The 27,639-nt window shown below is 41.4% G+C and overlaps 1 protein-coding gene across 1 annotated transcript in view; it reads left to right on the top strand.

Annotated features, from left to right (window-relative positions):
- Positions 1-20,917, top strand: part of LOC124002292 (brain-enriched guanylate kinase-associated protein-like) — an 81,432-nt gene extending 60,515 nt beyond the window's left edge. The window contains exons 4-6 of the mRNA XM_046309675.1: positions 11,489-11,596; positions 12,299-12,382; positions 17,783-20,917. Of these exons, the coding sequence (XP_046165631.1) occupies positions 11,489-11,596; positions 12,299-12,382; positions 17,783-19,363 (1,773 nt within the window). The 3' untranslated portion in view covers positions 19,364-20,917. The remainder of the gene's footprint in view (positions 1-11,488; positions 11,597-12,298; positions 12,383-17,782) is intronic.
- The last annotated feature ends 6,722 nt before the right edge of the window (positions 20,918-27,639 follow it).

A 27,639-nucleotide genomic window follows, 5' to 3' on the forward strand; every position in this document is an offset into this window, starting at 1 on the left:
GACCAGGTTATTAATCAACCTACAGTTAAAGTCAGAAGTTTACATACACCTTAGCCAAATACATTTAAACTCAGTTTTTCACAATTCCTGACAATTAATCCTAGTAAACTATTCCCATTTTAGGTCAGTTATGATCATCACTTTATTTTAAGAATGTGAAATGTCAGAATAATAGGAGAGATAATTTTATTTAAGCTTTTATTTCTTTCATCACATTCCCAGTGGGTCAGATGTTTACATACACTCAATTAGTATTTGGTAGCATTGCCTTTAAATTGTTTACCTTGGGTCAAAAGTTTCAGGTAGCCTTCCGCAACCTTCCCACAATAAAGGAACTTTGTCCCATTCCTCCTGACAGAGCTGGTGTAACTGAGTCAGGTTTGTAGGCCTCCTTGCACGCACACTCTTTTTCAGTTCTGCCCACACATTTTCTATAGGATTGAGGTCAGGGCTTTGTGATGGACACTCCAATACCTTGACTTTGTTGTCCTTAAGCCATCTTGCCACGACTTTGGAAGTATGCTTGGGGTCAATGTCAATTTGGAAGACCCATTTTCGACCAAGATTCAACTTCCTGACTGATGTCTTGAGATGTTGCTTCAGTATATCCACATAATTTTCCTGCTTCATGATGCCATCTATTTTGTGAAGTGCATCAGTCTCTCCTGCAGCAAAGCACCCCCACAACATGATGCTGCCACCCCCGTGCTTCACGGTTGGAATGGTGTTCTTCAGCTTGCAAGCCTCCCCCTTTCTCCTCCAAACATAACGATGGTCATTATGGCCAAACAGTTCTATTTTTGTTTCATCAGACCAGAGGACATTTCTCAAAAAAGTCTAATCTTTGTCCCCATGTGTAGTTGCAAACCGTAGTCTGTCTTTTTTTATGGGGGTTTGGAGCAGTGGCTTCTTCCTTGCTGAGCGGCCTTTCAGGTTATGTTGACATAGCACTGGTTTTAGAGTGGTTATAGATACTTTTGTACTTGTTTTTTCCAGCATCATCACAAGGTCCTTTGCTGTTGTTCTGGGATTGATTTGCACTTTTCGCACCAAAGTACGTTCATCTCTAGGAGACAGAATCGTCTCCTTCCTGAGCGGTAGGATGGCTGCGTGGTCCCATGGTGTTTATACTTGCGTACTATTGTTTGTACAGATGAACGTGGTACCTTCAGGCATTTGGAAAATGCTCCCATGGATAAACCATACTTGTGGAGGTCTACAATGTTTTGTCTGAGGTCTTGGCTGATTTATTTAGCTTTTCTCATGATATCAAGCAAAGAGGCACTGAGTTTGAAGGTAGGCCTTGAAATACATTCACAGGTAAACCTCCAATTGACTCAAATCAAATCATCAGAAGCTTCTAATGCCATGACAACATTTTCTGGAATTTTCCAAGCTGTTTAAATCCACAGTCAATTTAGTGCATGTAAACCTCTGACCCACTGGAATTGTGATACAGTGAATTATAAGTGAAATAATCTGTCTGTAAACAATTGTTGGAAAAATCCCTTCTGTCATGCACAAAGTAGATGCCCTACCCGACTTGCCAAAACTATAGTTTGTTAACAAGAAATGTGTAGTGGTTGAAAAACTACTTTTAATGACTCCAACCTAAAGGTATGTTAACTTCCGACTTCAACTGTACCAGGTTGTTTACAAACACTACAGGAACAAGATCATCCATGTGTATTGATCACATTTGTACTAATACTGTAAAACTTTGTACTAAAACTGTATCCATACCCATTGGACACAGTGATCACAATATAGTGGCTATATCCAGGAAAGCCAAAGTTCCCAAAAATATTTTTCTGTGACTCTTATGTGGATGATGTTAAACGTATTTGTTGGTCTGAAGCTAGTAATAAGGAGCATCTAGACACTGCACTTTGTGAATTTATGATATTGCTTCTTTCAATGATTGATAAACATGCACCTGTTAATAAACTGGCTGTTAGAACTGTTAGGGCTCCATGGATTGATGAGGAATTGAACAGTTGTATGGCTGCACATCTTACTGCAAATTGAGAAATGATGTGACAACAAAAAGAAAAAGAAACTGTATTATGAAGCCAACATCAATGATATAAAGAATGAGGGAAAAACCATTTGGAGTACTTTCAATGAAATTATGGGCAGAAAGACAAATTTAACTCAAATTTAACTCCATCGTTCATAGAATCAGATGGCTTATTTTAATCATTACTTAATTGGCAAAGTGGACAAACTTAGACAGGAAATGTCAACAATGAATAATGAGCGATCATATTAATGCATTAAAAAAATAAAAAAATAGGCATTATAATTCTGAATTTTGTAAAGTAGTGTGGGAAAGGTGGATAAATTGATATCGAACAATAATGACGAACCTGGCATTGACAACTTAGATGGAAAGCTAATGAGGATGGTAGCTGATTCTATAGCCACTCCTATCTATCTTATCTTTAATCTGAGCCTGGGAAGGTTACCTAGGAAGGTTACCTATTTATTTATGCAACATTGAAGATCCCCAAGAACAGAGTGGCCTCAATCATTCTTAATTGGAAGAAGTTTGGAACCACCAAGACTCTTCTTAGAGCTGGCCGCCAGCCGAACTGAGCAATTAGGGGAGAAGGGCCTTGGTCAGGGAGGTGACCAAGATCCCGATGGTCACTCTGACAGAGCTCCAGAGTTCCTCTGTGGAGTTTTGAGAACATTCCTGAAGGACAACCGTCTCTGAATCACTGAGTGCCCAGACGGAAGCCACTCCTCAGTAAAAGGCACATGACAGCCTGCTTGGAGTTTGCCAAAAAGGCACATAAAGGACTCTCAGACCATGAGAAACAAGATTCTCTGGTCTGATGAAACCAAGATTGAACTCTTTGGCCTGAATGCCAAGCGTCACCTCTGGTGGAAACCTGTCACCATCTCGACAGTGAAGCATGGTGGTGGCAGCGTCATGCTCTGGGGATGTTTTTCAGCTGCAGGGACTGGGAGACTAGTCAGTTTTGAGGCTGAATGGGCAAGAAAAAAGATTTAAGTGCCTTTGAACAGGGTATGGTAGTAGGTGCCAGGCGCAACGGTTTGTGTCAAGAACTGCAACGCTGTTGGGTTTTTCATGCTCAGCAGTTTCCCGAAAAGATATCCAGCCAACTTGACACAGCAGTGTTCCAACAGCTGGTTGGCTGGTACTCACAAAGAATCATTCTTTAACCTGTCTCCTCTCCTTCATCTACACTGATTGAAGTGGATTTTACAAGTGACTTCATTGGAGTCAATATAGGCCAGCATCCCTGTGGAATGCTTTCGACACCTTGTAAAGTCCATGCCCTGATGGAATTGAGGCTGTTCTGATTAAGGGTGTGTGTGTGTGCTTTCCTAGACCTCGACTAAGCAGGCAGCTCCCGGCCCTACTCACACTGCAGTGGGTGGTTCAGAGACACTTCATCCATAATAACAGTTCTCATCAGTGTGTTGCATTTCTGCCATGCTCACTAGTATGCCAGAAGTGCATGTTTTCTGAGTCACAGATTTCTCAAGGTGCCATTCACTGTGTTCTAATTAGTCAAAGCTTTTCAATGAAAACAAAGCATCATTCTGCTTTGTTCAGCGTAAAAAGTCACATGCTAGTTGAGTTTCCATTGTATTGATTTTGCTACTCGAGGTGCCAAAAATATCAGAGAGGATTTGATGATATGCTGAAATGTTTGACTTGATCTTCTTAAATCATCCCGTTGTTTTTTCCCCCCGAGCCTCTTGCTCGTCTTCCCGTCTTCACATTTGACCTACCAGAATGCGTTACCCCTCATCCATTAACCGGGCTTGTTGTCGATTGATGGAAATATCTCAAACAGCTATCAAACTGGACCTAGATAAAGATATGAACTTCTTCAAAAAATACTGTCTCTCAACCTAAGAATTGAAATTGTCCAGGGGAAAGAAAACCTCATGTTCAGTTGAAGCACATCAAACTTTAAATTAAATTACTTTTATGTCAGATATGGCATTTAAAACTTTAGGGCAGGTGGTTATTTATGAGATGGTTGGAAATTATTTTTCTTAAGGTTAGAAATTGTATTTTTTCCACAGAAGCCTATATAACCTTGTGTGTTTCTCTCCCCTTTCCCAACTTGGAGTGGCAGGTAGCCAAGTGGTTAGAGCATAGAGGCATCAGGTAGCCTAGTGGTTAGAGCATAGAGGCGTCAGGTAGCCAAGTGGTTAGAGCATAGAGGCGTCAGGTAGCCAAGTGGTTAGAGCATTGGGCCAGTATTCAAAAGGTTGCTAGATTAAACCCTCAACTGACAAGGTAAAAAATAGGTTTTTCTGCCCCTGAACACGGCAGTTAACCCACTGTTCCTAGGCCATCATTGTAAATGAGAATTTGTTCTTAACTGGCTTGCCTAGTTAAATAAACAAAAAAAGTTTTCTCCCCTCCCCCAACTTCAGTGTTTGTTGGCCTGGAGAAGATAGCAGTTCAGCGGAGACAGACAGACAGCCTAAACGGCATGGGGAAATCACAATACCGCAGTCATTCACAAACCAGGTTCTTTCTCACCCAACACACATTTGTACTTATTTCGACCCTCTCCTCTCAAAATCATTACAGGAAAACAGAACCCGGGAGTCAGACCTTGTTTATCTTACTATTCCATTAGAATTTTACATCATACGGCGAGAGGAATCAATATCTGTTGGGTTTGTGCAAAACAGGGTACCATTTTGATTTGAAAGGTTGTCATGGAAACCACTTCGCCCAATCTTGCGGCAGTGGTTGGATGGGAAGGTGAGGGGAAATGTCTAATTGCCCTGTGCTCTGACCCTAATAACAGTCAGTCACAATTCGTGTCAATGTGACCTTCGGCATCGTTATAGTGTACAGTAGGAAATGGTGCAGGACACGACTCAATCTAGGAGTAATTCTCGCTTCATTGTCACCCACGGAGCGTTCTATTCAGCAGAGAGGACAAAATGTAACCTTGGTCATTACAAATTGTTTGCTTGTTACCTTAGTCTATACAGAGCCAATCTGGATGTAGATACAATAGCAATTTACGAGTGAGGTTGGTGTTATCTATTCTCATCATGTTTCCTCATCTCACGGTTTACAAGGAATGGCTGACTCAGATTTGATTAAAATCACGGTGCATGAGCCATTTGTCAATCTGATGGCAAGAGATAAAAGTTTTTATTGTTCCCTTGGGAGTGTAATATATATATAAACCCACTGAAAAACACAGTTTAGCTACAAATTGACAAGAATATCACAAGTGAGGGAGATAGATTACATCTGCATGTCAGAATACAACCTTTCGATATTCATCTATAAACCCAGTAGTATTTTGGATTTGTCATATATGGGGGATTCCAAGGCAGTGGGAGTGGAAAGTATTTTGGGGTATCAGGTTGTTTTGGCAACTTTCACCAAAAAATATTTATTGGGAGGAAGGATGTTTGAAAAGCTTTTAAGATTTGTATGACAAATCAATTTTGAGAAAATCATGATGAAAGTGGACATTTTAGGCCCTTTTTAGATACAGTACATGCCTCCTGTAAGACCATATGATCTTTGAACTGTACATGAAACAGACAACATCTTGGTGTCCAGACTCCTTACAGTGTGCTCTAAAATATGGACTATGTCTTGATTATTAAATACAATTTCCCACATTCATTTATGAAACATGAACCCTTTACACTCGTGGGAATTGGTCTATATGGATAGGGCTACATTGAAATGTTTCTTCCAGAAAAACTATGGAAAGCATATGCATACCCATGGTAGCAATCAAAAGACAAAGGTTTGGAGATTACAGCAATGAATGTTATTTTTACTGTGCTTTTCGACACATTTGTTTATTACTAAATCTGAAAATGCTCTGGATACATTCAGTAACATGCTAAGAATGTTCTTGGGAAATTTGGGGTAGATGAAACATAAGACAATAAATTGACAAGGGTTTGAGTGAGAGGTCTTAACAGGAGTCTTCAGGTGGCCACACAACTCTCCAAAGTGTGCACCGTTTCTGTGTAATTTCAATGCAATTTTATGACTCAAAGAAGAGTCTTCAACTGTAAGGTGCAATTCTTTTCTTAGCTGTGCCATTGAGGAACTAGATAAAGCAAGCACACTTGAAGTTGTTTTCTTTTGAAAACAGCCCTGCATCCCCACTTTCACACATACATTTACACATTCCAAAAATGGTCCATTATAAATCGCAATCAGCGGGTGGACATCATTTGAAAGCATGTTCTATTGCCAACATGGAAGTTACAAGATAGGATCTCAAAGTGTTAGGCAATTCAGAGAAGCAGATCGTCATTTTAGTGCACATAGAATAGTCACGACTCGTGCATTCAGATGTGTGTTCCCGCCAAATTTCTCACAATACAACAAACATAGGCTCATTCTGTTCAGGACAACCCAGGGTATGACGCTGTGTCATATTGTAACTAACAGACTCATTCTGTTCAGGACAACCCAGGGTATGACGCTGTGTCATATTGTAACTAACAGACTCATTCTGTTCAGGACAACCCAGGGTATGACGCTGTGTCATATTGTAACTAACAGACTCATTCTGTTCAGGACAACCCAGGGTATGACGCTGTGTCATATTGTAACTAACAGACTCATTCTGTTCAGGACAACCCAGGGTATGACGCTGTGTCATATTGTAACTGTACATCAAACACAGTGATCATAAACATTGACATTGTACTGTATATGACATGAGTTTTATGATATGGACATGTGAAGTGCACATTTGGACTGATGGATGTTTGGCTTGCTTGTGTAACAGTATAACTTTAAACCGTCCCCTCGCCCATACCCGGGCGCGAACCAGGGACCCTCTGCACACATCAACAACAGTCACCCACGAAGCATCGTTACCCATCGCTCCACAAAAGCCACGGCCCTTGCAGAGCAAGGGGAACCACTACTTCAAGGTCTCAGAGCAAGTGACGTCACCTATTGAAACGCTATTTAGCGCGCACCACCGCTAACTAGCTAGCTATTTCACATCCGTTACACTTGTATGACATCAAAGCAGTATTTATTGTAATCCTTAACGTTTCATCTTTCAAAATAATCATCTTTATTTACAACATTTCCCTCACTCAGACAACAAGTAATGTGCAAAAGTTGCCCGTTAGCAGGAGGGAGGGAGGGATCTTGTCGCAAGCGGTGTTCACGTTCAGAACAGCTGTCAGTCAAAACCAATACTGTGCTGTGAAGCGGTTGTTTCAAGATGTACTCTTTGTAAAAACACAGTGAATGGGAAAGTGGACCCAAAGGGAAGTCGCAATCCTAAAGAAGGGCTGTGATTTGTTATTCATTTATTCAACATGGTTATTATTTTTTAGACAATGTTTTAGACATTGTTCATAACAATATACTCTTCAGATACGTCAGAGTGGGCTCTCTGGTACTTTTAAATGATATGACACATTTTATATGGAAATTGACATTACAGGTCATTATCTGGTAAAAGATAATAGGACGGGACACAGATCCTGAAGAAGTTTTAAACTCTTAGAGGTTAATGTGAAAATGTGCATTTTAGAATCTAGACATATTCCATATGTTAGAGCACACGATAAGGAGGATAATGACACCAAGATGTTGTCTGTATCATGTACGGTTCACAGATCATAGGGTCATACAGGAGGCATGTATAGGTCTAAAAAAGGGCCTACAATTGCCAATTTTATCCTGATTTTCTCAAAAATGCAGTAGTTTGTGATGGGCTTCGGGGGATTCTTCAGTCATTCTGACTGCAACATTCTAACAGTATTATTAATCAATTTCAGATACGCAAAAAAAAAATGTGGTTGTGTTTATGAAGGCCTTGGGTAACAGAATGCGATTTGTATTTTATTTTACATAACACAATAGTATTTTCATTTGTTTATGTTACTGTAGGCTGCATGTAAAAACAAAACAAAACAACAATTCAAAGGTTCAATCAATTTGATTTGTGGAGTGTCTTTGTTAGAATTATGAAACCGAATGCACATGTTTGGAACACGGAAACTGCTCCTTTTTAAAACGACAAAAAAAATCTAAATAAATACCCCAACCACCAAGACGCACGGTTAAGACACGTGTACAAATTATGAAAACATCAGTAGCCTAAACAACATTATAAGCGCCAAGTGGTCTTGATAAATAGTGAAACTCAGCACGAAATCAATAACGGCTGTATATACAGTGGGTATAGAAAGTCAAAATGTTCACCATTTGTTGTCTAACAGTCTGAAATGAAAACACATAAAATGATGATTTTTCCGGTATTATTTACACACAGCCCGCCCTGTTCTTCATTCACAATTGATGATTACATAATAAGGCTTCCATCACTCATCAACTCACCCATTCTCCCCATTCATTTATTTAATCTGTTGCTTTACAGTGCCTTAGGAAAGTATTCAGACTCCTTGACTTTTTACACATTTTGATACATTACAGGCTTATTCTAATGGATTAAAAGAAAATCCTAAGCAATCTACACAATCTACACAATCTACCCATAATGACAAAGTGATAAACAATTTTGTAGAAATGTTTGCAAATGTATTAAAAGTAAAGAAATACCTTATTTACATAAATATTTGGACCCTTTGCATTGAGACTCGAAATTGAGCTCAGGTGCATCCTGTTGCCATTGATCATCCTTGAGATGTTTCTACAACTTGATTAGAGTCTACCTGTAGTAAATTCAAGCGGCAGCGTAGCCTAGTGGTTAGACTAGTAACCGGAAGGTTGTGAGTTCAAACCCCCGAGCTGACAAGGTACAAATCTGTCGTTCTACCCCTGAACAGGCAGTTAACCCACTGTTCCCAGACCGTCATTGAAAATAAGAATATGTTCTTAACTGACTTGCCTGGTTAAATAAAGGTAAAGTTACAAAAAAAAATTGGACATGATTTGGAAAGGCACACACCTGTCTATATAAGGTCCCACAGTTGACAGTGCATGTCAGAGTAAAAACCAAGCCATGAGGTAGAAGGATTTGTCTGTAGAGCTCCGAGACGGGATTGTGTTGAGGCACAGATCGGGGGAAGGGTACCAAATTCTTAATTGGAAGTAGTTTGGAACCATCAAGAATCTTCCTAGAGCTAGCCGCCCGGCCAAATAAAGCAATAGGGAGGTGACCAAGAATCCGATGGCGCTCCGAGACACGCCTGGAAGAAACCTGTCACCATTCATACGGTGAAGCATGGTAGTGGAAGCATCATGCTGTGGGGATGTTTTTCAGCAACACGGACTGGAAGACTAATTAGGATTGAGGGAAATATGAACAGAGCAAAGTATAGAGAGATCACTGATCACTGAATCTCCAGAGTGCTCCGGACCTCAAACCGGGGTGAAGTTTCATCTTCCCACAGGACAGCGACCCAAAGCACACTACCAAGACAACGCAGGAGTGGCTTCGGGACAAGTCTCTGAATGTCCTTGAGTGGCCCAGCCAGAGCCCGGACTTAACCCCAATAGAATGAGATAAACTCTCCAAATACAGGTGTGCTAAGCTTGTAGCCTCATTCCCAAGAAGACTCGATGCTGTAATCACTGCCAAAGGTGCTTCAACAAAAGTACCGAGTAAAGGATCTGAATACTTATGTAAATGTAATATTTCAGTTGATTTTTTATATTTTTATAAATTAGCCAAAAATGATAAAAACCTGTTTTTGCTTTGTCATTAAAAAAACAATTTAATCAATTTCTGAATAAGCTGTAATGTAACAAAATGTGGAAAAAGTCAAGGGGTCTGAATACTTTTCGAAGGCACTGTATGTGTGAAATTAGTTTCGATATAGTTTATGTTCACTTTCGAGGCAATTATCGGGGAAATGATTAGCTGTACACTGCACTTTCAACTGTCGGAAGAATGAGCGGAGCAAGCCCCACTGTCGGGAGAAGGAGCGGAGCAAGCCCCACTGTCGGGAGAAGGAGCGGAGCAAGCCCCACTGTCGGGAGAAGGAGCGGAGCAAGCCCCACTGTCGGGAGAAGGAGCGGAGCAAGCCCCACTGTCGGGAGAAGGAGCGGAGCAAGCCCCACTGTCGGGAGGAGGGGCAACAGGGGAAAACCATTAGAAAAATGACATGCACTCCTCAACTGGTTATAACAAACAGAAACAGTTCTGTTTGTGAAATGAGGATTCTAACACTGACCGTGTGTTATACAGACTTATTTAGGAAAAGTCAAGGAAATGGCAGAGTAATAAAAAATATAAAATGATGACCAGTCAAAATGACTGCTTTGGTTGTTTTAGTGTTAAGTTCCTATTTGAGAATTGGACTGAATGAGACTGCCTAAGACTATCCAGAGTGAAATATGATTACAATGTAGAATGTCATAGGACTGAATGAGACTGCCAAAGACCATCCAGGGTGAAATATGATTACAATGTAGAATGTCATAGGACTGAATGAGACTGCCAAAGACCATCCAGGGTGAAATATGATTACAATGTAGAATGTCATAGGACTGAATGAGACTGCCAAAGACCATCCAGGGTGAAATATGATTACAATGTAGAATGTCATAGGACTGAATGAGACTGCCAAAGACCATCCAGAGTGAAATATGATTGCAATGTAGAATGTCATAGGACTGAATGAGACTGCCAAAGACCATCCAGGGTGAAATATGATTACAATGTAGAATGTCATAGGAATGAATGAGACTGCCAAAGCAACATCCCAGAGCTGATTAATAAGAGGCTTACAGAATGGATTTGGATATCAATACCAACCTATTGCTCAAACTGACATTAATTGACTTGTATTTCATTTATCTCCCACCCCTGAATTTCAAAACAATTATGACTATTGTGCATCGGGGACTTGATGATGCATCTTTTGTCAAATCCTGCCACACAACAGGATGTTGAAAATGATTGGGTGAGGGGAGAAAGCATCTAGTAACCGTTTATTGTTTGAGGCTAAATCACAGGAAATACTAAGGTGTCAGGTTTCAGGGGGAAAATGACAGTCGCTGCAACCGCAATACAAGAAGCTTTAATTTCTCAGGACTCCAAGATTGCTACTTTCTCTCACCCTGGCAGCGTAATTGATTTGATATGGACACTGGCCAATGTAATCTTCCTTTAATTACGACCTGCTACTGGCAGAGAAAGAGCGTGAACCCCTGACTGCTCTTCACCTCTTCTCTCATTCGTTTTCTCCTGCTTGCCTTTGACTTCCTCTTCCCCTCCTTTAACTTCCCCTTCTCCCTCTTCTTGGTCTCTCAATTCCTATTTTCCTCTCTTTCTCTTCCTCTCCTGTCACTTCCCCTTCTCCCTCTTCTTGGTCTCTCAATTCCTAATTTCCTCTCTTTCTCTTCCTCTCCTGTCACTTCCCCTTCTCCCTCTTCTTAGTCTCTCAATTCCTAACTTCCTCTCTTTCTCTTCCTCTCATTTCACTTCCCCTTCTCCCTCTTCTTGGTCTCTCAATTCCTAATTTCCTCTCTTTCTCTTCCTCTTTCCACCTTTCCTCTGTGATTTAGTCCCAGCACCATGAGGATGAGAAAAGAGCGCTGAGTCGAGAGATTATCGTCCTCAACAATCACCTCATGGAGGCCAAGATCACCATTGAAAAGCTCAGAGAGGACAATGTGAGTATATAGCCAGCCATTGCGCAAAATCCTTACTTCATGAGTTTTTGAAGGGATTCACTGAAAAGACTACACACCCAATTAGACCAAAGGCTGGTGATGGCCTTGCCTACCATGCCAACTCTAACATTAACATAAAAATCTCAGTACATTTTCATCATCACAACTTCTTCATTCTTTAAATTGCTAGAGTAAGATGTACAGTAGTGACCCTCAAATCAATAGGGGCCTGATCAGAAAAACTAGCACAATTTTTCTCTGGGCAGATGAATTTGTTCGGTAATTGATAGTGTGTTCGTTCCTTTGATTGTGTTCTCCCTATGTGGAGGCTTGCCTTGTGAGACCCTCAACTTTAAATGGAAGTCAACTTTTGGGTTGTCACAAGAGACTCGAGGGAGAAGAACAGATAAGGACTAGTAGTCAATTTGTAATATCATTTTTGAGGACACTATTTTTTGTTTGTCGAGCATTGGTGTGTACGCGAATGCCACACGCTGAAATTACTGTTTGGTCCCATTCTACTCTGATGTGCAAATACCATGAAATTACATGGAATTTACATTTATTTGTACATTTAATATAACTGCAAAGCAATTATTGTAGTAACCCATTTTAAATAGATTTAGGTCAGTTACTCCCATTACAGTTTGCATGGCAACCCAACCTATGACTCAACAACAGTGTTTATCTTTCCCATGCCAGGACCTGTACAGAAAGGACTGTAACCTGGCAGCACAGCTCCTACAGTGCTCCAAGTCACACCACAGAGCCCACAAGCTATCTGAGGTGAGTTCTGATCTGCTGTACACTCACTCACTGCTAACAAACAGCCCCGTCTCAAATGCTGTTCTGCCAGGCTCTTGATGGCCACTTAATTCTCCCCCTGTTGATTTGACCTTACAACTGAGCACAACAGAGAACAAACTGTCTCCAACAACATCTGGTCCACACAAAGGGGAAGTAAGAAGTGAAGCATGAGCGAAAATCCTCATCAATTCTCTTAGAAATGCCTCACAGACACGGGACGATTTCTTCAACGTAATGTCAAGCATATATATGGGACAAGTAGCAAAGCTGCCTCGGAATGAAATTGAAGTAGTTACTGAAATACAGTAAGATAACAGGGACCACATCGGTTGTTATCGATTGACACATTCAGCTGTCAATAATAACACTCGTATTTTCATACTGAAATAACAGTGATTGTTTATTTGAAAGCGCATCCCTCTGAGTCAACTGAAAGTGAGAGTAGTAATGAATGGCAATGACCAATTCCCGGAGCATTGACGAATCCGTTAAGAGGAGCATTGACGAATCCGTTAAGAACTACAGCGGTGGATGTGGCTGAGCGCGACCAAAGGGATGCTGCATGATTCTCATTGGGACTCTGCTAATTACCAGCCAGATAAATTGATCGGTGTGCAGATGAGCCCCTCAGGAAAGCTGCTGAACACGGCATGTTTGAGGCGCTAGTTAACCCTGCAGTCTCACCTGCTTCCCCCACTCAATTCTCAATGGGGTAGGCAGGCTGCTAAAAATACAGCTGAAGTCGGAAGTTTACATACACTTAGGTTGGAGTCATTAAAACGAGTTTACATACACTTAGGTTGGAGTCATTAAAACTAGTTTACATACACTTAGGTTGGAGTCATTAAAACGAGTTTACATACACTTAGGTTGGAGTCATTAAAACTAGTTTACATACCCTTAGGTTGGAGTCATTAAAACTAGTTTACATACCCTTAGGTTGGAGTCATTAAAACTAGTTTACATACACTTAGGTTGGAGTCATTAAAACTAGTTTACATACACTTAGGTTGGAGTCATTAAAACTAGTTTACATACACTTAGGTTGGAGTCATTAAAACTAGTTTACATACCCTTAGGTTGGAGTCATTAAAACGAGTTTACATACACTTAGGTTGGAGTCATTAAAACGAGTTTACATACACTTAGGTTGGAGTCATTAAAACTAGTTTACATACACTTAGGTTGGAGTCATTAAAACTAGTTTACATACACTTAGGTTGGAGTCATTAAAAGTCATTAAAACTAGTTTACATACACTTAGGTTGGAGTCATTAAAACTAGTTTACATACACTTAGGTTGGAGTCATTAAAACTAGTTTACATACCCTTAGGTTGGAGTCATTAAAACTAGTTTACATACACTTAGGTTGGAGTCATTAAAACTAGTTTTTACAGGTTAGTCATTAAAACTAGTTTACATAGGTTGGAGTCATTAAAACTAGTTTACATACACTTAGGTTGGAGTCATTAAAACTAGTTTACATACACTTAGGTTGGAGTCATTAAAACTAGTTTACATACACTTAGGTTGGAGTCATTAAAACTAGTTTACATACACTTAGGTTGGAGTCATTAAAACTAGTTTACATACACTTAGGTTGGAGTCATTAAAACTAGTTTACATACACTTAGGTTGGAGTCATTAAAACTAGTTTACATACACTTAGGTTGGAGTCATTAAAACTAGTTTACATACACTTAGGCTGGAGTCATTAAAACTAGTTTACATACACTTAGATTGGAGTCATTAAAACTAGTTTACATACACTTAGGTTGGAGTCATTAAAACTAGTTTACATACACTTAGGTTGGAGTCATTAAAACTAGTTTACATACACTTAGGCTGGAGTCATTAAAACTAGTTTACATACACTTAGATTGGAGTCATTAAAGCTAGTTTACATACACTTAGGTTGGAGTCATTAAAACTAGTTTACATACACTTAGGTTGGAGTCATTAAAACTAGTTTACATACCCTTAGGTTGGAGTCATTAAAACTAGTTTACATACCCTTAGGTTGGAGTCATTAAAACTAGTTTACATACACTTAGGTTGGAGTCATTAAAACTAGTTTACATACCCTTAGGTTGGAGTCATTAAAACTAGTTTACATACCCTTAGGTTGGAGTCATTAAAACTAGTTTACATACACTTAGGTTGGAGTCATTAAAACTAGTTTACATACCCTTAGGTTGGAGTCATTAAAACTAGTTTACATACACTTAGGTTGGAGTCATTAAAACTAGTTTACATACACTTAGGTTGGAGTCATTAAAACTAGTTTACATACACTTAGGTTGGAGTCATTAAAACTAGGTTACATACACTTAGGTTGGAGTCATTAAAACTAGTTTACATACACTTAGGTTGGAGTCATTAAAACTAGTTTACATACACTTAGGTTGGAGTCATTAAAACTAGTTTACATACACTTAGGTTGGAGTCATTAAAACTAGTTTACATACACTTAGGCTGGAGTCATTAAAACTAGTTTACATACACTTAGATTGGAGTCATTAAAACTAGTTTACATACACTTAGGTTGGAGTCATTAAAACTAGTTTACATACACTTAGGTTGGAGTCATTAAAACTAGTTTACATACACTTAGGTTGGAGTCATTAAAACTAGTTTACATACACTTAGGTTGGAGTCATTAAAACTAGTTTACATACACTTAGGTTGGAGTCATTAAAACTAGTTTACATACACTTAGGTTGGAGTCATTAAAACTAGTTTACATACACTTAGGTTGGAGTCATTAAAACTAGTTTACATAAACTTAGGTTGGAGTCATTAAAACTAGTTTACATAAACTTAGGTTGGAGTCATTAAAACTAGTTTACATAAACTTAGGTTGGAGTCATTAAAACTAATTTTTCAACCACTCCACTAATGTCTTGTTAACAAACTATAGTTTGTGCAAGTCGGTTAGGACATCTACTTTGTGCATGACACAAGTCATTTTTCCCACAATTGTTTACAGACAGATTATTTCACTTATAATTCACTGTATCACAATTCCAGTGGGTAGAAAGTTTACATACACTAAGTTGACTGTGTCTTTAAACAACTTGAAAAATTTGAAAATTAGAATGAAGACCAGCCTAAACTTTTGTTCTTCTTGTGGCTGTCCAGTGAATACAAGGGGAGTTCTATGCACTTTTAGCAGAAGGGACAGTCATATACACTGTTAGCAGAAGGGACAGTCATATACACTGTTAGCAGAGGGGACAGTCATATACACTGTTAGCAGAGGGGACAGTCATATACACTGTTAGCAGAAGGGACAGTCATATACACTGTTAGCAGAGGGGACAGTCGTATGCACTGTTAGCAGAAGGGACAGTCATATACACTGTTAGCAGAGGGGACAGTCATATACACTGTTAGCAGAGGGGACAGTCGTATGCACTGTTAGCAGAAGGGACAGTCGTATGCACTGTTAGCAGAAGGGACAGTCATATACACTGTTAGCAGAGGGGACAGTCGTATGCACTGTTAGCAGAAGGGACAGTCGTATGCACTGTTAGCAGAAGGGACAGTCATATACACTGTTAGCAGAAGGGACAGTCGTATGCACTGTTAGCAGAAGGGACAGCCGTATGCACTGTTAGCAGAAGGGACAGTCATATACACTGTTAGCAGAAGGGACAGTCATATACACTGTTAGCAGAAGGGACAGTCATATACACTGTTAGCAGAGGGGACAGTCATATACACCGTTAGCAGAAGGGACAGTCATATACACTGTTAGCAGAGGGGACAGTCGTATGCACTGTTAGCAGAAGGGACAGTCATATACACTGTTAGCAGAAGGGACAGTCATATACACTGTTAGCAGAAGGGACAGTCATATACACTGTTAGCAGAAGGGACAGTCATATGCACTGTTAGCAGAAGGGACAGTCATATACACTGTTAGCAGAAGGGACAGTCGTATGCACTGTTAGCAGAAGGGACAGTCGTATGCACTGTTAGCAGAGGGGGCAGTCGTATGCACTGTTAGCAGAAGGGGCAGTCGTATGCACTGTTAGCAGAGGGGGCAGTCATATACACTGGTAGCAGAAGGGACAGTCGTATGCACTGTTAGCAGAGGGGGCAGTCATATACACTGGTAGCAGAAGGGACAGTCGTATGCACTGTTAGCAGAAGGGGCAGTCGTATGCACTGTTAGCAGAGGGGGCAGTCATATACACTGGTAGCAGAAGGGACAGTCGTATGCACTGTTAGCAGAGGGGGCAGTCATATACACTGGTAGCAGAAGGGACAGTCATATACACTGTTAGCAGAGGGGACAGTCATATGCACTGTTAGCAGAAGGGACAGTCGTATGCACTGTTAGCAGAGGGGGCAGTCGTATGCACTGTTAGCAGAAGGGGCAGTCGTATGCACTGTTAGCAGAGGGGGCAGTCGTATGCACTGTTAGCAGAGGGGACAGTCGTATGCACTGTTAGCAGAGGGGGCAGTCGTATGCACTGTTAGCAGAAGGGACAGTCATATACACTGTTAGCAGAGGGGGCAGTCGTATGCACTGTTAGCAGAGGGGGCAGTCGTATGCACTGTTAGCAGAGGGGGCAGTCGTATGCACTGTTAGCAGAAGGGACAGTCGTATGCACTGTTAGCAGAAGGGACAGTCGTATGCACTGTTAGCAGAGGGGGCAGTCGTATGCACTGTTAGCAGAGGGGGCAGTCGTATGCACTGTTAGCAGAGGGGACAGTTCTATGCACTGTTAGCAGAGGGGACAGTCATATACACTGTTAGCAGAGGGGACAGTCATATACACTGTTAGCAGAGGGGGCAGTCGTATGCACTGTTAGCAGAGGGGGCAGTCGTATGCACTGTTAGCAGAAGGGACAGTCATATACACTGTTAGCAGAGGGGGCAGTCGTATACACTGTTAGCAGAGGGGGCAGTCGTATGCACTGTTAGCAGCCCAGGAGTGGAGGGGGTGTGAAAGTCCCACCGGGTCTCCTAGCTGGACTGAGTAAACACACGAGAATAAATTACTTCTCTAAACTCAAACTCTAGATTGGAGCCTAGGGAACAGCGTTGATAAAACAGCTGTGCGGATGTGGCGAGCATTCCATAACGGCGAGTGTGTGAATATGTATAGGGAGATATGATAGTGGTTGTCAGACAGCATGGTCAATTAAGGAATATTTTGTTGGTCGATAAAGATTCGCTGGAAAAATCTTTAAAACATTACTTTGTTAGAGTTGTAAGTCCTCCTTTCTGTTTTTTATTGCTGTAATTTCTGAATCAACTTCTCTTCAATGAACTCCCATTTATTCATGTTTGTCTATCCATGTCTTTCTCCTTTCTATCGTTTAATATTTCTGCTCAACGCCCCTTTCTACTTCTCTCTCTCCAGCTGCCCATTGACTTCCAGGAGCGGGTGAGCTCCCACATGGAGAAGCAAGGCCGGGGCGTCACCATGGCGCTGTGCCACTCGCCCTACTCCGACGCTGTGCCCACTGCCGTCATCGCCAAGGTGCTAGAGAAGCCGGAGCCGGGCAGCAGCTGCCCCAACACCCGTTCGCCCAGCCCCCAGCCATTGGAGGATGAGGGCCATGACCATAACTTTGTGCCCACTAGCGCGGGCGGCGGCACCGAAAGCCTCCGGCGCCGCACAGCTTACCGCACATCGGACCTGTACTGCAGCGACACAGCCCTCTACTGCCCCGAGCGCTGGCAGGAGCGCAGACAGAGCGTGGATGTCCATGCCCGCCCCATGGGTCTCGTCCTCCAGTCCCAGAACTCCACAGACTCCAACCCCGAGGAGGAAGCCTTCCATTCGGGTAACTTCTCCCATCACGGGGCCCACTCCTTCCATGGAGAGTTTGCCGCAGGCTCCTTGAGGGCCTCTAGCTCCTACTCCAGCTTCAGCCAGGCATCGGAAGACGAGAAGGGCGGGGAAGGCTGCGGCGGTGGCCCCAGTAGCACCATGTCCTCCTCCCACCATGGGCTCTACATGGACTGGCGGGATGGAGGTTACGGCGAGCGAAAGAGCACCTCATCCTATGAGAAGGACAGCCCTCCTGGCCACAGCGTCTTCCCCAAATCCCACAGCTTCCAGCACATGGCAATGCCGCCTTCCCCCAGCCCTGCGAAAGGCGGCGGTGGCTCTTCACCGGCTTACGTATGCACAGCATCCTGCGGCTACAGTGAGCCATACCACTCGCCGCTGCTCATCGCATCGTCACACAGTGTGGGCTCAGCCCAGGGAGGAGGACCCCGGGGTGTGGAGCGCTCCGATAGTCAGGCCAGCATGGTCAACATGGGTGTCCCCACCGAGGAGGAACTGACTGGACGCTGGAGGCAGCTGAGCGTAGAGGACATCAACTCCTACTCCTTCAACCGCAACCCTGGCCGTGTGTCTCCCTACAGCTTCTCCGAGCAGCACTTTGCCATGGGCCCGGCCAAGATTAAACTGGGGCCTCTCTACAGCAGCTTCCATGAGGGGGACGACAACGTCTTCCTCCACAGCCATGTGCTGGACCAGTGCTTGGCTGCTGCCGCCAGTGGTGGCCTCTCACCCAGCCCCAGTCCCAGTCCCAAACACCCCAGCCTGGGCCTGCGGGGCAAGCCGGACAATCCCCCGCCCCTGTACAGAGCCAAGGTAGACAGCCAGGACTCAGAGTGCAGCCTGCAGTTCCTCTCAGGGAGCCTTAAGGATAAGGAGAGCGGGGCTGCTGGAGCGGCAGGGGGAAGCATGAACAAGGAATACGTGGACGTGAGCCCCAACAGCTCAGCTGAGTCCTTACACCACCAAAGCTCCCTGGAAGCCTCCAGTCTGCAGCACTGCCAGAGGGAGAGAATGAGGCCCAGCCCTAGCCCGGCACTTCCCAAAAAGAGTTCTCAACAATACCAAAAATTTGGAAGCACAGGAACAGGACTGAGCAGGAAGGACAGTCTGACCAAGGCCCAGCTGTACGGCACCCTCCTGAATTGAACCGCTCGGTAACACTTTACTTGGACCTGACAGGTATAATGCATTATGATGCGGTTATAATGCATTGTAAGACTTGTCATAAGCACGTATGACCCCCCTTAGAAATTCTTAATATTATCTCAATGACTAGATGATAGCAATTTTGAAAATGTGTTTCATAAAAGGACATAGCAAACTGTAAACCTTGTGATAAGACATGAAATCTCATACGTGCTTACAACAATTAATGAAGCATTATACCTGCCGGCTTCAAGTAGTGTAACCAACAGCTTCTCCTCTTATGCATGATGATTGTGTAGGTCTCCATGTTTCCGGTGGCAAGCACACAGTGGGTGTGGATGTGAGATGTTCTTGTATTCCGGCGAAGGCACGTTTCAAGCTGTATGAGAAGCTATACAGCTGTTGTTGTTGTTTTGGCTGTTTGTTTATGTCATGATACGGTGTAGTTATCAGAGATAACAGCCACTAGATTTCCGTACCGTTTCTTACAGTATATCATCCCCTTAGTCTCTCAGACAGCCATTCAGCAAGCTCAGAGCTATTTTGTGGAAGGCTCATAAGTAAAATGATCCCTTAACCTTAACAATGACAGCATTGAGGCAGTAACTACTGTACATGCACTATTAGCATTTGAAGTATGTCAGTAAAACATGCCATTTAGTACCAAGCACATTGGTATCCTTTAGTACCAAGCATAACGCGTCCGATTCATTTGGGCAACAGACTGACTATTAGAGCCTCATTAGCATGGCATAACACCAACTAAAGGCTATCCATTATGTATATGATGTCCTGCTTCCAAGGCCTCATTTTCTCATCGACAAACTGCATGTTAATTATGCATATATGAATGGACTGGTTCTTCTAGGCAGAAAGTCATGGATATCTCCTGAACATTAGAGAGGCACTACAGAAATAAATGTTTATTTCTCTCACTCAATTAGCATATTGATACTTAGGAGGAACACGTCTGAAAAATACATTCGGTGTGTATTGGAATTAGATAAATCAAAGACAGTTTTAAAATACATACACTGTCGGTAACACAATATCAAAGACATTGTAAATACAACAACTGTAAAGTTGGTGGCGCAGTATGTGGTATTTTCCTGACGATAATACTAACAATATAAAGGAATATATTTACAATATGATTGGCAGGAATGTACCCCCACAGAGCAGACATTGACAAGAGATAAATGATTTAAAAAGTTTGCACAGCAGGTTGTCCAATATTCCATGTATCCAGGCTAGTGTTACTCTGTATGAATATTACATGTAGGAATTTGGCCCAAAGCACCCAACGTTTTAATGCCCAAATTGGAGAAAAAAAAACATGAATTCAAATGCTGTTGCTTGAATTTATGAATACCCAACAACTAGTAAGTACATTTTGCCTTAATTCTGTTCAGTAGCTAGTCTACTCCTTTACTACAAGTCTGACAGTGGTATTTGTGTGTGTGTATCTACAGTATATCACAAAAGTGAGTACCGGTACACCCCTCACTTTTGTTGCCAGCGGTTTAGACATTAATGGCTGTGTGTTGAGTTATTTTGAAGGGACAGCAAATTTACACTGTTATACAAGCTGTACACTCACTACTTTACATTGTAGCAAAGTGTCACATGAAAAGATATACTCAAATATTTACAAAAATGTGAGGGGTGTACACACTTTTGTGATATACTGTATATATATATACATATATATATATATATATATATATATATATATATATATATATATATATATATATATATATATATATATATATATATATATATATATATATATATGTATGTGTGTGTGTGTATATATATATATATGAATGTTTGTGTGTGTATATATATATATGTGTGTGTGTATGTATGTATATATATATGAATGTTTGTGTGTGTATATATATATATGTGTATGTGTGTGTGTGTATATATATACATATATGAATGTTTGTGTGTGTATATATATATATGTGTGTGTGTATATATATATATGTGTGTGTGTATGTATGTATATGTATACAGTGCCTATAGAAAGTCTACAACCCCCTTGGATTTCATCACATTTTATTGTCTTACAAAGTGGCATTAAAAATTATTTAATTGTATTTATTTGGTCAACAATCCACACAAAATACTCTCATCTCAAAAGTGTTTTTTGTTGTTGATTAATGTGGGAGGGAAAAAAACACTAATATACCTTGATTGATAAGAATTCACTCCCCCCCCCCCCCCCCCCCCCCGAGTCAATACGTGATAGAAATACCTTTGGCAGTGATTACAGTTGTGAGTCTTCTTGGGTTAGTCTCATAAGAGCATTGCATACCTGGATTGTGCAATATTTGCACATTTTTTCTTTTCAAAATCCTTCAAGCTCTGTTATGGTGTTGGGTATCATTGCTAGACAACCATTTTCAAGTCTTGCCATAGATTTTCCAAAACTATATTCCTTCGCTGTGTTTTTTTGTCGTTGCAATATTACTTTAGTGCCTTGTTGCATATATATGCATGTATTGGAACATTTTTATTCTGTATATTTATATTCTTCTTTTTACTCTTTCATTTAGAGTTGAAATCGGAAGTTTACATAAACTTAGGTTGGAGTCATTAAAACTCGTTTTTCAACCACTCCACAAATCTCTTGTTAACAAACTATAGTTTTGGCAAGTTGGTTAGGACATCTACTTTGTGCATGACACAAGAGATTTTTCCAACAATTGTTTACAGACAGATTATTTCACTTATAATTCATTGTATCACAATTCCAGTGGGTCAGAAGTTGACTGTGCCTATAAACAGCTTGGTAAATTCCAGAAAATTATGTCATGGCTTTAGAAGATTCTGATAGGCTAATTGAAATTATTTGAGTCAATTGGAGGTGAACCTGTGGATGTATTTCAAGGTCTACCTTCAAACTCAGTGCCTCTTTGCTTGACATCATGGGAAAATCCAAAGAAATCAGCCAAGACCTCATAAAACAATTGTAGACCTCCACACGTCTGTTTCATCCTTGGGAGCAATTTCCAAACGCCTGAAGGTACCACGTTCATCTGTACAAACAATAGTATGCAAGTATAAACACCATGGGACCACGCAGCTGTCATACCGCTCAGGAAGGAGACGCGTTCTGTCTCCTAGAGATGAAGGTACGAAAAGTGGTGCAAGAAGTGCAAATAAATCCCAGAACAACAGCAAATGACCTTGTGAAGATGCTGGAGAAAACGGGGACAAGAGTATCTATATCCACAGTAAAACGAGTCCTATATCGACATAACCTGAAAGGCCGCTCAGCAAGGAAGAAGCAACTGCTCCAAAACTGCCATAAACTAGCCAGACTACTGTTTGCAACTACACATGGGGACAAAGATTGTACTTTTTTAGAAATGTCCTCTGGTCTGATGAAACAAAAATAGAACTGTTTGGCCATAATGACCATTGATATGTTTGGAGGAAAATGGGGAGGCTTGCAAGCCGAAGAACACCATCCCAACCATGAAGCACAGGGATGGCTGCATCATGTTGTGGGGGTGCTTTGCTGCAGGAGGGACTGGTGTACTTCACAAAATAGATGGCATCATGAGGATGAAAAATTATGTGGATACCTTGAAGAAACATCTCATGACATCAGTCAGGAAGTTAAAGCTTGGTCACAAATGTGTCTTCCAAGTTGACATTGACCCCAAGCATACTTCCAAAGTTGTGGCAAAATGGCTTAAGGACAACAAAGTCAAGGTATTGGAGTGTCCATCACAAAGCCCTGACCTCAATCCTATAGAAAATGTGTGGGCAGAACTGAAAAAGAGTGTGCGTGCAAGGAGGCCTACAAACCTGACTCAGTTACACCAGCTCTGTCAGGAGGAATGGGACAAAATTCCTTTATTGTGGGAAGGTTGTGGAAGGCTACCTGAAACTTTTGACCCAAGGTAAACAATTTAAAGGCAATGATACCAAATACTAATTGAGTGTATGTAAACATCTGACCCACTGGGAATGTGATGAAAGAAATAAAAGCTGAAATAAAATAATCTCTCCTATTATTCTGACATTTCACATTCTTAAAATAAAGTGATGATCATAACTGACCTAAAATGGGAATAGTTTACTAGGATTAATTGTCAGGAATTGTGAAAAACTGAGTTTAAATGTATTTGGCTAAGGTGTATGTAAACTTCTGACTTCAACTGTAGGTCATTATTGTGGAGTCACTCCATTGTTGTTGCGCCATCGTCAGTTTTCTTCCATCACAACCATTGAACTCTGTAGCTGTTATAAAATTACCAATGGCCTCATGGTAACATCCCTAAGCAGTTTCCTTCCTGTCCTGCAGCTCAGTTCAAAATGACGACTGCATCGTTGATGTGTCTGAGTGGTATACATCATCATAGCGTAATTACTAACTTGACCATGCTTGAAGATATATTCAATGTCTGATTTGTTATTGCTACCCATCTACCAATCACTGTGCTTTTTATGAGGCTTTCAAAAAAGCTCCTTTGTCTTAGTAGTTGAATCTGTGCTTGAAATTCCATACTTGACTGAGGGAACTTACAGATGTTATATGGGGGACAGAGGAAGGGGTTGTCATTTAAAAATCATGTCAACCCCTATCATCTCACACAGAGTGAGTCCATACAACTTAAGATTGGTTAAGCCACATTTTATTTCTGAATTAATTAAGGTTTGCCTAAACAAAGGGGTTGAATACTTATGCAATGACTATATTTTAGTTCAGTTATTGCATATTATTATTGGTTTAAAAAAAATGTAGAATCAAATGTTAACTTTGACATTTTGGAGTATTTTGTGTAGCTCAATTACAAAACATTACAATTACATCTATTTCAATCGCACTTTGTGACGCAACAAAATGTGGAAAAATTTCAAGGGGGTGTACACATTCTTTAGGCCCTGTATGTTGTTAATAATATTTCAAACAGACCATTAATATACCAGACAGATTTTCTACTCTACAATCTTGAACATTGTCGGCAGCAGCCACATTGATCTCAAACCAAAACAAAGCACTTCTTGCTCTGACAAGTCCTCTCACTGTGGCGATTTATTTTGGGAATTAACTTCCCCCAAAACTTTATGACCGAGATACATTGTTCATGCCCTGGTCTCAGGATACCATCTGGGGGACGTGAACACCTCCAAAATACTGCTGAAGCCAGGGACAGAGAGGGCAAAGTGGCGATGCCTCCCCTCTGTGCACTGGCGTCACTGTAGCTCTTCCACCAGGCGTCCATTTTGGTTCTTTGTGTCCATTTTCGCAGAGGTGACATTGTGAACAGACCTGATGATTTCCCTAAAGAGCAACAGTACTTCAATCTTAACTGCTGTACAGAAGGGTACGAGATTCTGACCCCGATAGACAGAGTATTTTTGTTGTGGATGTAACATAAGAAAATATAAATATATGTCATCATTACTATTGATATGTTTATCCTGGTTAAGTTGATGCTCTTTACTTTGACCCCTGAATAAATATCCACCTGTCCTGTTCTACCTCAAACTCCATACGACAAATTACTTTTCAAGGAACAACAGGGCAGCTGGTTGTTTGATGCATGTTTCTATATTTTTGTTGTATGTTTATTTACCTAATAAAGAGGAGTATTGGACTGACACGTTGTGATCACCTATCATAATTATACACTGAGTGGACACAACATTAAGAACACCTTCCTACTATTGAGTTGCACCCCTTTGCCATAAAAAACATCTACAAGGTGTTGAAAGCTCTCCACGTGGATGTGTTGAATCCAGTGCTTCCCAAAGGTGTGTCAAGTTGGCTTGATGTCCTTGGGTTGGTGGACCATACTTGAAACACACTGGAAGCTGTTGAGCGTGAAAAACCCAGAAGCATTGCAGTTCTTGATACAAACCGATACGCCTGGCACCTACTACCAGTGGTTTAAAGTACTTAAGTAAAAATACTTTAAAGTACTACTTAAGTAGTTTTTTGGGGTATCTGTACTTTACTATTTATATTTTTGGCTACTTTTTCTTGACTACATTTGTAAAGAAAATAATGTACTTTTTACTCCATGCATTTTCCTTGACACCCAAAAGTACTCGTAACATCTTGAATGCTAAGCAGAACAGGAAAGTGGTCCAATTCACACACTTATCAACAGAACATCCCTGGTCATCCCTACTGCCTCTGATATGGAGAACTCACTAAACAGAGAACATCCCTGGTCATCCCTACTGCCTCTGATCTGGAGAACTCACTAAACAGAGAACATCCCTGGTCATCCCTACTGCCTCTGATCTGGAGAACTCACTAAACAGAGAACATCCCTGGTCATCCCTACTGCCTCTGATCTGGAGAACTCACTAAACAGAGAACATCCCTGGTCATCCCTACTGCCTCTGATCTGGAGAACTCACTAAACAGAGAACATCCCTGGTCAACCCTACTGCCTCTGATCTGGAGAACTCACTAAACACACATGTTTCATTTGTAAATTATGTTGGAGTGTTGGAGTGTTGGAGTGTGCCCCTAGCTATCTGTAAATTTAAAACAAGAAAAGAAAATGGTGCCTTAAGGTTCGCTTAATATAAGGAATAACAAATGATTTATACTTTATTTTATTTTAGTAATTATATTTACTTTTGATACGTAAGTATATTTTAAACCAAATACTTTTAGACTTTTACTCAAGTAGAATTTTACAGGGTGACTTTTGCTTTTACTTGAATCATTTTCTATTAAGGTATTTTTACTATTACTCAAATATGATAATTGTGTACTTTTTCCACCACTGCCTACTATCATACCCCCTTCCACCACCATACCCCCTTCCACTACCATACCCCCTTCCACAACCATACCCCCTTCTACCACCATACCCCCTTCCACCACCATACCCCCTTCTACCACCATACCCCTTCCACCACCATACCCCCTTCTACCACCATACCCCCTTCCACTACCATACCCCCTTCCACATTTACATTTACATTTAAGTCATTTAGCAGACGCTCTTATCCAGAGCGACTTACAAATTACCCCCTTCCACTGCCATACCCCCTTCCACAACCATACCCCCTTCTACCACCATACCCCTTTCCACCACCATACCCCCTTCCACTTCCATACCCCTTTCCACCACCATACCCCTTTCCACTACCATACCCCCTTCCACCACCATACCCCCTTCTACTACCATACCCCTTTCCACCACCATACCCCCTTCCACTACCATACCCCCTTCCACCACCATACCCCCTTCTACTACCATACGCCCTTCCACCACCATACCCCCTTCCACTACCATACCCCTTTCCACCACCATACCCCCTTCAAAGGCACATGCATTTTCTGTCTTGCACACTCACACTCTGAATGGCACATATACACAATCCATATCTCAATTGTCTCAAGGCTTAAAAATCCATATTTAACCTGTCTCCTCCCCTTCATCTACACTGATTGAAGTGGATTTAACAAGTGACATCAATCACCAATAATACACCTGCAGATGTAATCAATGCCACCTGGTACAGAATCTCTGGCCTTTGGGAATATTTCTTCAGATTGACAAATTGGACTGTGACAGGCACTGACATTCCTTTGATACGTGTCTTTTTAATATTCTACCTGTAGCCGGGCGGGTAGGAGCGTTGGCCCAGTAACCGAAAGGTTGCTGGATTGAATCCCAGAGCTGACAAGGTAAAAATCTGTCGTTCTGCCCCTGAACAAGAAAGTTAACCCACTGTTCCCCAGGCGCCGAAGACATGGATGTCGGTTAAGGCAGCCCCCCACACCTCTCTGATTCAGAGGCTGGGTTAAATGTGGAAGACACATTTCAGTTGAATGCATTCAGTTGAATACATTCAGTTGTACAACTGACTAGGTATCCCCCCTTTCCTTCTCATACAAAGCTTTTTTGTTGTGTTGGAGCCAGGCGCTTTACTTGCAGGGGGGACATGACCCCAATATTAGAAACTGGCTAATTTGACTCCCTCCCCCCTAAGTAAAATCCCCACTGTAAGTGCCAGGCTTTGCACCGCATTGACTCAGCACCAAATTTTCAGTTGCGCTCGGTCACCCAGAGCTAGTTTGTGATAAAGGGAAAAAGAGCTGAGCACGGCTTGTAAGGAGAACAAAGAAACAAGCAATTTCTCCTCTCTTTCCCATTTCATCGGTCTGCAATGTTTTTGCTTTGGTCTGCAGTTAGTTTAGCAGCTCACACTACATGCTCTCTTTCTTTCTTTTTGTGGTGTTTGCTGAGGATAAGTAGCTAGCTATATTCACGAGCTCTCCA

Source organism: Oncorhynchus gorbuscha, linkage group LG17 (genome assembly GCF_021184085.1).
Source record: "Oncorhynchus gorbuscha isolate QuinsamMale2020 ecotype Even-year linkage group LG17, OgorEven_v1.0, whole genome shotgun sequence".
Lineage (NCBI taxonomy): Eukaryota > Metazoa > Chordata > Actinopteri > Salmoniformes > Salmonidae > Oncorhynchus > Oncorhynchus gorbuscha.